The sequence below is a fragment of the Heliconius melpomene genome, chromosome 21, assembly GCF_056956725.1.
Source record: "Heliconius melpomene rosina isolate 202511_hmr_F chromosome 21, ASM5695672v1, whole genome shotgun sequence".
Lineage (NCBI taxonomy): Eukaryota > Metazoa > Arthropoda > Insecta > Lepidoptera > Nymphalidae > Heliconius > Heliconius melpomene.
Window position 1 is genome coordinate 2,421,605 of NC_140409.1, and position 12,616 is coordinate 2,434,220.

Consider the following 12,616-nt stretch of genomic DNA (forward strand, 5'->3'; position numbering starts at 1 on the left):
GTATCCTTGTGAAGATCGAAGTAAAGATTAACATGCAAAGTTCTAGTGGAATGCTTTCTCCATAAGGAAGGTATATGACCCATTGACTGGTGAAGGAGGAAAGAATGCCCAGCCTGCATTGTAGAAATCTCTTATGATCAGAGGTTTTTGTCTAATGTACGAGATATTTGTGACCGAACAATCATAAAACAAAACAAACAAACGTGTAATAATCACATAATTAAGCTTTATTTTACACGAGTCAACTATTTAGTCAACTATCTTGTAAAGAGGAGCATATTATACATAAACCTATACATTTACGGTACTTTCGAAATATATGTGTATTTTTTCTAAATAAATATTACAATATCGATAAATTACAAAAGTAATACGTCATTATGAAAAAGTATTACGTACAGTACTTATATTTAAAATATACTTTTACGTCTATATTCAAATGATAGTTATATGCTAATCGCATTTTGTAATACACTTCTGTTTAGATAAAAAATATATAATATGTTATTTCAGTAAGTATGGCACAGTATGAAAAAATATTCAAACACTTCTAAGTCTATAACATGAACACTCATATCACGAAAATGGCAACACTTCGCATAACGTCAAGGACTGTCAGAGCAAATGTCATCTCTGTTGCACTAAATATTTTTAGATATTACAAATTATTGATGTATTAAAGCTTTGCAGTGCAATTGCGTATGTGCGCAGTAGCCCAGTATGTTCGTGAGGCGAGTCAGAAATGGCGTCCAAGGATGTGGTGCACTTAAGTGCATAAGGATAGAGCCTCGTTATTTGTCGAGTATTGATAATCTTGATCATGAAGAGAGACTCAACGGTTGCTTGTTATCGTTGCCGTCAAAAGCAAAGGTGGTAATATGCGGTGGGGGGGTTATGGGCGCCGCTGTGGCCTACCATCTTTCCAAAAGGGGATGGGGTGCCGAAACCGTAGTTATCGAGAAGGAGAAGTAAGTACAATATTTGGAAAAATATCAAATTAAACTTCTCATTATATAACGTGTGAGCTTTTGTCTTTAGATGTTTATAGTGTATAGGGATAGGGATATAATTATATTTATTGATTTTGAGGATGCAATCAATAGGCTTGCATTACCTAGCAGCCCTTTGTCTGGGAGATGTCCACTGACCTCATCTTATATTGTGAACATTTTAGGATCTTAAGTGAATTTAGGTAATACATTTTTTCTTGTTCATAATACCTACAAAAATACATTAAAAAAAGAATTATTAGGTAAAATTTAATTGAATTATTTTGTTAAAGTAGACTTATAGGTTAATCAATCAAATATCTTGTTATATATTAGGATAGGTATATTTGTTAGTTAATTTGCAAAAAAGATAGTGAATGATTAAAACTGAATATTATAATTTTTTAATCTTATATATTGGTACATTCTACTTAGATAAAGTAATATTTATGTATATAAATAGATATATTTATGTGTATATAAAATTTTATCTGAATATGGCACTGAACTATTTGAATTAAATAGAGTTGGAGCTGGAAGCCGATGGTATTCTTCAGGACTAGTGGGTGCATTTAAGCCATCTTTAGCACAAGTCCGTATAGCTCAGTCTTCAATTAGACTTTTGAAAGATCTCGAGGCCATAGGTAGACCTACTGGATGGAAACAATGTGGCTCATTGTTGTTAGCAAGATCGAGAGACAGAATGACAGTATATAGAAGAATGAAAAGTCAGTCAGTGTATGTACATATGTTTAGTTTGTGATCCTTGATTCCATTGATAATATTATAAATGTGTAAATTTGTGAGGATGCTTGCTCCACTTTCCCACAAAAAGTACTGAACAGATTTAGATCAAACTTTAAAGTAATATAGTTTATACATCAGAATAACACATAGGATACAATTTATGTAAAGATTTTGTATTATTTGCCTTTAATATGACGATAACTTTAAACCTGTTGAAGCCTTATCTGGGTATCTATTCCATACATATAATAAGAAAGACATTGAATATATTTACAAAATAATATTTGAGGGGGGCTTAGAAACGGTAATAGAGCCCAAATCCACAAAAAAAATTGTCTGTTTTTTGTTAGCTTCATTCTGTATGCCACATATAGCAAAGTTTGCAGAGGAAAACAACTGTTTAGATACTCTGTTACTCTCTGTTACTACAGTCAACTTGCACAACAGAAAATGAAAATAATTATTTTCCTCAAGTGGGTATCTAACCCACACAAGTAATATGTTCAGTCATTATCTGTGCTACCAAGACCTCAAGAAGTATATAATATTAATATTAAAGCTTTACTTAATATGCAATAATGTTACTTGATTACCCATTTGATTTACATTTTAATATTTTTTTAAGAATTTTATCATATAAATTTGTTAATTTATACTGTTATCTTTAGACAGTTCCTGGGATATAGATTGTGAGTTAGTTAGTCCTAAAAGGTGCCAGGAAATCTGGCCATTGCTTAATGTAGATGATATCCTTGGAGGACTCTGGATTCCAGGAGATGGAGTGGGAGATCCACATTTATTTTGCATGTCTTTAATGAGAGAAGCTATAGAAAAGGGTAATTAAAAGTTACTTATATATGTTTTCTTTGAAATATTATTGTTTTTCTACATATATACATATATTATCTATGTTTCTATAGGTGTAGGAGTAATGGAAGATTGTGCCATAAAGGCAGTACATTCAAAAGATGGTAAAGTTTCAGGTGTGGATACAACTCACGGTTCAATAGAGTGCCAATATTTTGTTAATTGTGCAGGTTTTTGGGCAAGACAGGTAAGATGCTAAATACTAATAGTGTATTATCTTATGAATTATTGGTATATATAATTTAAAATACATAAGTTTTTTTTTAGGTTGGACAGTTGGCAAACCCTCAAGTAAAAGTTCCATTACTACCGTGTGAACATTATTATTTGCATACTAAACAAATTGATAACTTAGACCCTATGACTCCAGGTATTTTTTCACCATTATAATGCATCTAGAAGAAAAATATTTAAAGCAAACACATTAGTAATTACATATAATTTTTTTTAATCGTAGTAATAAGAGATCCTGATGGCTACATTTATCTACGAGAACAAGATGGTTGTATATTAGCTGGTGGATTTGAGCCTTTAGCGAAGCCAGTTTATGAGGAAGAAAGTTAGTATTTCCTTATAGAATACTAATAAATTCTTTAAGTAACTAAGGCCAGCCGTGGCACAGAGGCACAAGAGTGTGACTATGGATGTAGGTTCTAGTCGGGTTCTCGAGTGGGGAATTATATTTGCTTAAATTTATATTTTCATTTCTTCGCTCTGATATAGTGGCAAAGCACGGCGTTGAGTTACACCAATCAACACGCAATGCCTGCAGAATTCGGCGGCAAATAGGGGAGGGAGTACCTTAACAATAGGTTTTCTCTGCCTACCCTGCTGTGTGCTGGATAAAGGGTGAACCTGATTTAAAAATAACTTCGACTTACAGCATATTAATATACAGATTATTGGTCTGTTTTTTCTTGTTGGATTTTATCATGTAATTTGTTAGGAGAGTTTATATAATAAAAATACGTGGAGAGTGACTTATCACAAAGACATTCATAAGAGAAAAGGTAACAGTTAAACTTTAAAGTAGTATGACGTTAAGTGGAGGGAATGAAGATATTAAATATTTTGTGCGACTAAGTGGAAATCGAACTTACAACCGTCGTGTTTTACAGTCCTGCGTTATTTTATTAATATTTTTTTAGTTCTGAATGCCTCCGAGCGCTGTTTGCCAGAAGATTGGGATCACTTTCATGTACTACTGCAAGAATTACTAAAAAGAGTTCCAAGTCTTAACCAAGCAGTATTACAAAAACTGTGTAATGGTCTTGAAGCTTTTTCTCCAGACTGTAAATGGATTGTAGGTGAAGCACCTGAGGTCAGTTTATATATATTTCTAGTTTTATAATATGTATTTTATGAGTTTAAACTGATATTTTCTAAGGAATTTATCTGGAACACATTTTATATTATTATTATATTAATATTTATTGCTATGTGAAGATCTCCATTTTTTAAAAATTTAAAGAGCTTTTGTTAACGGAACTCAATATTGCCCTTGTCTAACCATTGCAGTTGTGTAAATTTAAATATTTTATTTATAGAAATCAAATCCACAACCATACAGTATACAGTTAATATTTTAATTTATTTAGGTGTCTAGCTTCACACTGTATTCAGCACATAGCAGGATATGGTCCTAATGTTAAGACACTTGTTCCCATTAAGACACTTCCAGTCCTGCGCGTGTTGAGTGGCAGAACTCAACGCTGTTATTTTCCAGCATTATCTACCATGTGTTCTAGCGGGACGTTGGATCTAGCGGATATTAGCTATATTAATATGTTGTTTTCACAGCATTGCTAAATTCGTTAAATCGAATGTTCTGATGGATCATACACCAACAACGACGATATTTTTTTTAATAATTAAGGAAATTGTTTTTAAATTGATCTTGTAGGATTTCCAAATAGAAATGTTTTTTTATTACAAAATGTGACTTTTATATAATGTAAAATTATTTTACTTACATAAACATATACTACAGTATATAGGATTTGCTATTATTATTTTTTACCTTGAAATATAGATAATTATTAATTACTAACAATGTACATAGCTTATTATACCATATATTTTAACTTTATTTACTTATGTTGCTCAATTTAGAGGGATATTAAAAATGGAAATGGGCGGAAATTGAAAAACACAATGTTTCATCTTTGTGTTCTTCACATTCCGATCATTTAAGTAACAGGCGGTGGTGGAAAAAAATGTCGCGTTTATTCTTCCCAGCTTCGAAGTCACTTGATTATAAGTCTTCAAACCAAGGGTCGAATATATAACTATTTTTTTATAACAAACTTTCCTATTTATCAAAATAGTGTAGCTAAGCTTTTTTTGTGATTTAATTAGTAAATAATTACTGTTCAGTGTATCACTAATCTTGCTTTCTCTTTTATCCACTCCTAACACTCACCTGTAGAATAAGTTCATTATATATAGAATAGAAATAACTTCATCAATACTAAAACCACAATTATAAAGTTGCCCCAAAATTAAAGCATCATTTGGATTAAACAGAAAACAGTTTTTAGTCTTTTGATTATTCTGACCATATTTTATATGAAATTTGTGAACACATTATTATTTTTGAAATATAGTTTAATACTTGTTGTTCTATCATGTAACGCTCCACGCCCTTTTACTAATCCTAAAAGCTATCGTATTTGTTTTTTTAGGGTTGACAACATTTTACTGAACAAATGGCGAAAAATACAAATTCAAATGGGTTAACTTTGGGGTTTTGTAGGCAAGGGCTTACCCACAAAATACACATAAACGCTAATTCATGCTTTTTTTATATAGCAAGAACATCATTAGGGTAGAAAGCGGAGAACAGAGTGTCTTGAACACGAAGACACTCTATTCCTCACTTTCCGCCCGTTTCGTTTTATTTGGTGGAATTCAACGCCTCGCTTTCAACAATAATATACCTATATTTCTATACCAAATTTTCTCTTACCGTAAATATTATAATGTTTAAGAGTTTTGTTTGGTTGAACGCGATAACCTCGGGAACTACTGGCTGAAATTGGAATTGTTGAACTGATCTGCGGTCACACTTACTTTCGGCCCTTGAATGATGTTAAGTTTCATACAAAACATTTAGTTATTCCCATTTACGCTAAGTTAGTTTTTTTATAAAATAAAACAAATATCTTCTAGATGTTTAACTATCACGTGGCTGCTGGTATGAAAACAGTTGGTATTTCCGCTGCTGGGGGAGTAGCTGAAGCCACGGTCGACGAAATTGTAGATGGCTATACTAAATATGATATGTACGAACTAGATATCAATAGATTCCTGGGATTGCATAATAATAAACGGTTTTTGAGGGATCGGATGAAGGAAGTACCGGGTGAGTGTAGACAGATTAATATAAATTTAATTTGAGATAAGAAGTTGTAGTGTGAGATTAATAAATAATTGTGATTACATTTTATGGTTGTGGGATTTTTATAAAAATCTTATATCAAGTTTCATAAAGTAACTAGACAAAAATGTTATAAATTTCATTAAAAATGGATAACAAAAGTAAATGGGATAACGTTGGGAGCACTAAGTATTTAAAAGCATAAAACTATGATCGTTTTTCAAGTTACTTCTATTATATCAGGTGTGCACTACGGACTCCAATATCCGTTCTACGAATTTGAAATGGGTCGAAATTTGCGATTATCACCAATTTATCCAACTTTAAGGGATAATGGCGCTGTGTTTGGTCAAGTTATGGGTTACGAGAGGCCAACATGGTTTGAGACGATAGGTAAGCAAAATTTTCTATTATTTTTTTTTAGCTTCCATATAGAAGGATTGCCAGTGGGAACCTAGTATTAAGACTAATAAACGCCATACTTTGTCTTGTTTCGTTACCAGAGCGAAGAAAAAAAATAATTTCTCCGAGTGAGAATCTAACTCACAACCATTGCACTTACATTATGATACTGCGCCACGATGGTGACTTTGAAAATCGATATTTTTGGGTAGTAATAAATATATCTATATTATAATATATACTACAGATAAATCACCAAGTGAAGCGGAAAAACCTAGGCCATTTAAAATAGCGCACACTAAAACCTTTGGAAAACCGCATTGGTTTGAAACAGTCCAAAGGGAATACTGGGCTTGTAGAGAAGCAGTGGGATTAGCTGATTATTCATCCTTCACAAAAATTGATTTACAGGTAAAAAATATATTAAATTATTATACATTTGTGATTCTTTTGACTGAAGAAACAGCTAATTTCTTGTATCACAAAATTCAAGCTATAAAAGCATTTATAAAATTTTGGTAAGTAATGTACACATAAAAAGATGACGTACATTATGGTTTTTGCTATGAAAATGTTGTTATATGCTGCCATTACTTGCCATGCTGTTTTGACCTTGTGTATTTTATACTTTTGTACTACACAGTACTACTTTTAAGTTATATTTTAAAACCATTTATTTTTACACTTTATATTTATGAAAACAAAAATATAAGTATACACACAGATTACGTTTTCTTACTATTACTTAGTATATCTTTGTACATATCATATCTAAATATATTTTAGAAGTCTTTTTAAATTATTTCTTATTTTATATATAATAATAGATTTTTCTGTTCTAGTCGCAAAACAAGGAAGTGGTAGATTTACTCCAGTATTTATGTTCTAACGACGTAGATGTGCCTATAGGTAGTATAATTCACACTGGCATGCAAAATGAAAGGGGCGGTTACGAAAATGACTGCAGTTTAGCAAGAATATCTGAGAATCAGTAAGTTTTACATATTTTATTTGTTTAGTTTATTTCTATCGATGATTTTTTTTTAATTTAGCATATTTTATTAAAAAGGATTGTACCGGTTGTCTAAATAAATATCTTAATCAATACCACCTTTGTATACGTTCTTAAATGCATATATTTTTCCGTATTATTTTTGCCTTAATTGTATTATTTTTGTGTTTAATAAATATGTAGTTATTAAGCACAGGGGTACAAAGTGTGACTGTAAACACGACTAGTTATAAGTTATATCCCGACTCGAGGAAATGAAATATTTATTTAAATTTATATATCCATGTCTTGGCTCTGGCGTCGAGGCATAGCGCGTTGTTGAGTTCCGCCACTCAGCACGCAATGCCTACAGAATTCGGCGGAAAGTTGGGAACGCAGTGTCTTAACACTACGTTCTCTCTGCCTACCCTGCTGTGTGCGGGATACAGGGTGAAGCTAAAGAAAAAATTAAGTCTTCAAATAATATTTTTTTTAGTTATATGATGATCGCACCAACAATTCAACAGACGCGATGCAAAGTATGGCTGAAGAGACATTTACCAAGAAACGGAACTGTCACGTTATCTGACGTAACTTCCATGTACACCGCCATCTGTGTACTAGGACCCTTCACAAGGAGTCTTTTATCAGAATTAACTGATACTGACTTGTCACCTTCGAACTTCCCCTTCTTCACCTTTAAGGAGTTGGACGTTGGTCTAGCGAATGGCATACGGGCTATGAATCTGACTCATACGGGAGAACTGGGCTATGTACTGTATATACCTAATGAGGTAAGTTGTCTTTTTTGGTATAACAAGGTCGACGACTCGTGGGCGCTCTGAATTTACCTGTAAAATTGGAAAACTTGATTTTGGTTGTTTTCATAATTTATATGTTTTTAAAGTAAAAAATGCGCAAACTAACTTCTACATTTTGTTCAGAAAATTTAATTTGAGGGCGTCCACAACTCCTTCACCACACTGTATCTTTAGATATTTTATGTTTGGTACTCAGAGATGGTAATTAATATTCAATGGATATTTAATAATCATTATACTTATTTAATTAATACTGAGTGAAGTATGTTATGTTGTTGTGATTATCTGTAATGAAATATATATATATTATTTGAAGATGCATATTCTATTTTGGTATACATAAAGCAATTTAACTGTATTTGATGGAAGTAGTAGTCAACCTATTGATCTAACGACATCTAGGCTGACCTAATTCTATAATTCCTTTAACAACGAACTTTGCACCAATACTCCAATATACTAACATACGCCAATAAAAACTAAACTATCTATTCATTTCTAATGTTTTATTCAATTTAAAGTTAATTATACCTAACAATACGTATTTGTAATTATCCGCCCAATATACGCCTATAAATATTAAAATACTTTTTATTTTTAATTATATAGCCAAGCGATAAAATAAATAAAGTAACATAATAAGGCATGTCAGTATGATGAGTCCTTTAATCGAAACGTCCAGAACACCAAATCATTGTCTCTCAATAAATCATATTTTATTTTGATGTGTGAACTGTACGTTCTATATGTCAAATGCTCTGCTAAATAATGCTATTTGTAAAATTAATTAACATATTACTGTAACTAAAAAAATGTTTAGTTACAGTAAAATTTAATGTTAGTAAAGTACATCGCTTTTTCTGTTTAGGGATTGCTATGGTGAGAAAATGTCATTTAGCCGTCCACACACCGTATACTCGTATAATATACCCCGCCCAATGAATCAATCGCTTTATCAGATTACCTCTTCCTGCACTTGCGCTGTAATGGTCCTTTAGTTCTGTTAGAAACATTTGCATAGGGATATATGTAGGTTTTGAGACGTCCACGCTTGTACAGATTATGGGAGATTATAAAAATTTATAGCTTAGTAGAGGGTGTAAAAGTTAGATTACATTACGGATCAATGTTTTATAAGATGATATCATCCTTTTGTTTCGATAGGGATGGATTTAACCTGCTACGAAAATTTTTATTCTTTAATACATTGTATTTAGTAAACATTATACAACTTTCTTTTAGTTCGCCCTACACGTTTACAATAGACTGATGACGGTCGGTGAGAAGTACGGCATCAGCCACGTCGGCTACTACGCAACCAGATCGCTTCGGGTGGAGAAGTTTTTTGCCTTCTGGGGCCAGGATCTTGACACTATGACTACTCCTCTCGAGTGTGGTAGAACATGGCGCGTTAAGTTCGATGTAAGTTAAGTATTTAGCATCTATATGTCTATATTCAATATATAGGTATTGTTATGTTACATTCCATAGTTAAATTGTTTATTTTTTTATACGTCATTTTCCGACCTAATTAGTCAAAGCGTGGTGTTGGTATTAGTTATTCAAAATATGTTCTTAAAAGTAAAATGGAAGCTTCTGTAAACGTTGTACATGGTTGTCTGTAAATGGTTGTGGTTCAGGCACTCAACAGGCAATGTTTCGAGAATATGTGGGAAACAGAGTCTTTTAAGACAAGGTTACCTCTGCTAAATCATAGAATCTATATATATAATTTCCAGAAAGACATCCCGTTCATCGGCCGCGAAGCGTTACTACGTCAAAAAGAACAGGGCATTCGTAGGCAATACGTACAATTACTACTAACTGACCATGACCACGAGTTGGATGTGTGGTCGTGGGGCGGAGAACCCATTTATAGAGATGGTAACTATTGTGGGCAGACCACGACCACTAGCTACGGGTTCACATTTAAAAAACAGGTGGGTTTTAACCTTTGTATTTTTTCATTGTGACACTTAGGCGATTTGACTCTACATTTGGGATATTATTACGTCGAAATTTCTATATGCCACTAGCTTAAGGGTTTACGTTTAACAGACAGTTTTATTTTTTGTTATTCTTTGTATCTTTGGGAGAAAATTTTATGATGTGAGTCACAAAATTGTGAGTTGGGTAATAGTACCCAATACATAGGTATACATAAGTATACCATAAACGAATTCCATAGGGAAATCGTTTATGGTATACCTATGTATTTTTTAAAAATACATTAAAAAGTTTTCATATGTATAAAGATCATTTGGTAAAAAAAATGTAAATTACGTATTAAAAAATAAATAATTTTATTTATATATCAGGTTTGTCTCGGTTTTGTACAAAATCTGGATAAAAATGGCGTGCCGCAGAAAGTGACCAACGATTACATTTTAAGCGGCCATTACGAAATTGATATCGCTGGCATAAGGTAATATTTACTTTGTAAGTCTTTTTCTTTGAATATTTACTAACTCACCTCTCTTTCGAACATAGTTTCTATTAGTATTATAATAAATACCTATACGTTTCGTTCGCTTTTTAAAAATGAATAAGCATTACTTAGTTATACAATAAAATTTTACTTTATAACCACATACCATTACTAACAATGTATTCTTATACAGATACGCAGCTAAAGTGAACCTGCACTCACCTAACCTTCCGACAAAGTATCCAGATAAAGAGCGCGATGTGTACCAAGCTACGAGGAAATTGCACGAGCCTCAGCAATTCCTAGGAAGACATTATCAACCTTAAATAAAAATAGGAACAAAAAGATGTACAATTAGTTCGACGAGTCGAAACGACGACGACGACTAAGAAAATTCCTTAAATCAGATTTGTGCATGTACAGGTAACTTCAGAGCGGGCGGGCACGACTGGAAACTATACTGTAGTTTATTTACCATATTCTCATTAAAAAAGTTAATATCTTGTTAATATTTATTAAAAGTATATAAACATTCATTAAATTTTTATAACAATTTAATATAATAAATTTTGGCATGGTTACGTTATTTACATGCATTGTTTTTTGAAGAATATTAAGTATTTTGTTCTCCATTAAGTTTAAGTGTTAACTGTATTTTGTACTACTTATTAAAATATAATATTACTTACAATGATGGATTCAGTCCCTTCTTTACTTATCTTCTTGTAATTTGTAAAAATTTGCTAATTCCAGTCTTACTGAATGGATTTTATTTTCTTATTCTACGAAATAAATTTTTTTCATTACGAAATATATTTTTTTCTTTAAACTACGAATACTAATGTTATTAATAATAAAAATAAAATTAATAATTAAAATTTAGAATAATTTAGATATTCATTTCACTATGTTTGTTATTGTGAAATTAATGTCTTAATTATTATAAAAATATTTGTACGACTTTAATTATAATTAAATTTATAGCTGAAAAAAATATTTTAAGGTCAATAATTAATTATGTACGATGGCAGCGTAGGATCAAAAAAAACCGATTTAATTAATATATTTTATTAAAATTAACTTAAAGCTAAACAAGTGAGTCTTGTTCAAAGTCGCAGACAAGAATAATTTTATTTCTTACATTTAATTTTAATTATAACAATGGGTCTTAAATGATGCGGGGATTCATATAACAATTCCAACATCTTTATGCAGTGTTGGAAATGATGTGGGAAGCCTTGACCAATGATTCCCGGGTTGTGTGGGATCGTAACACCTCCTTCCTGAAGAACAGCATCTATTCAGTGTCCTTGGTTCTCGAATAGTGCTGGAGAATATGCTGTAATGGATCTCAGGGGCTGGCCTCTTCTTGTGACTTTTCTCTCACTCCTTTCTTATCAAAAAACTGATAATCTGTAAATTGGAAGAAGATGTAAATTTTAGTGTTCTTGCTTGCTTTGTGAGGAACATTTTAAAGAAAATGTTGATTTTATATGTAATAGTGTCTTCCACATAAAAGTAAATAGATTTTTTATAATGAAAAACAGACAATTTGCAGATTATCAGATATCGTTAAAAAAGAAAATAGATATATTAAAAAATAAGTAATTGTATATAAATGTTAGACTTAATTTGACCAACACTGTATTAAGTTCATTATACCTACTTTATTATTTTTATCATTGTATGTAATTGTTTAAAAAAAAACAAATTCAATAACACAACCATCAAGTACAACTGCATACAATCTTATAGGTTAATAAATATATAAATTATAATTTTTTAGCATATTATGATCTATTTAACTTATAAAAATTAAAATTGTTATTGTTTCTAACATATAAGGGCAAGTTTGTCTTGTAGCAATATTGTAATTTTTAGCAGTTTATTTTAATTGTTGTGCAGAAATACTATTCGTGTAAATATAATTAAAACAAATGTTTATAAGCAATAAAAAAAGTGTAAGGTGTGTTATTCGTTTTATTTCTGCAT

The 12,616-nt window shown here is 31.4% G+C and overlaps 1 protein-coding gene across 1 annotated transcript; it reads left to right on the forward strand.

Moving 5' to 3' along the window:
• The first annotated feature begins 603 nt into the window (after positions 1 to 603).
• LOC146526819 (pyruvate dehydrogenase phosphatase regulatory subunit, mitochondrial) lies at positions 604 to 12,591 on the forward strand. The gene is made up of 16 exons (XM_085206220.1): positions 604 to 968; positions 1,515 to 1,727; positions 2,409 to 2,572; positions 2,657 to 2,790; positions 2,871 to 2,973; positions 3,061 to 3,162; positions 3,752 to 3,924; positions 5,775 to 5,967; positions 6,226 to 6,375; positions 6,632 to 6,795; positions 7,227 to 7,375; positions 7,872 to 8,169; positions 9,439 to 9,618; positions 9,936 to 10,136; positions 10,515 to 10,621; positions 10,818 to 12,591. The coding sequence occupies exons 1-16, from the start codon at positions 721 to 723 to the stop codon at positions 10,948 to 10,950; spliced, it is 2,712 nt and encodes a 903-aa protein (XP_085062346.1). The 5' UTR covers positions 604 to 720; the 3' UTR covers positions 10,951 to 12,591.
• Positions 12,592 to 12,616: the final 25 nt, after the last annotated feature.

Bases quoted from the DNA above. Each gene is read 5' to 3' on its own strand.
- LOC146526819 (XM_085206220.1), top strand. From the start codon at position 721: ATGTTCGTGAGGCGAGTCAGAAATGGCGTCCAAGGATGTGGTGCACTT. The intron at 2,974-3,060 runs GTATTTTTTCAC...TTTTAATCGTAG, and splicing joins CTTAGACCCTATGACTCCAG to TAATAAGAGATCCTGATGGC. The intron at 10,137-10,514 runs GTGGGTTTTAAC...TTTATATATCAG, and splicing joins GGTTCACATTTAAAAAACAG to GTTTGTCTCGGTTTTGTACA.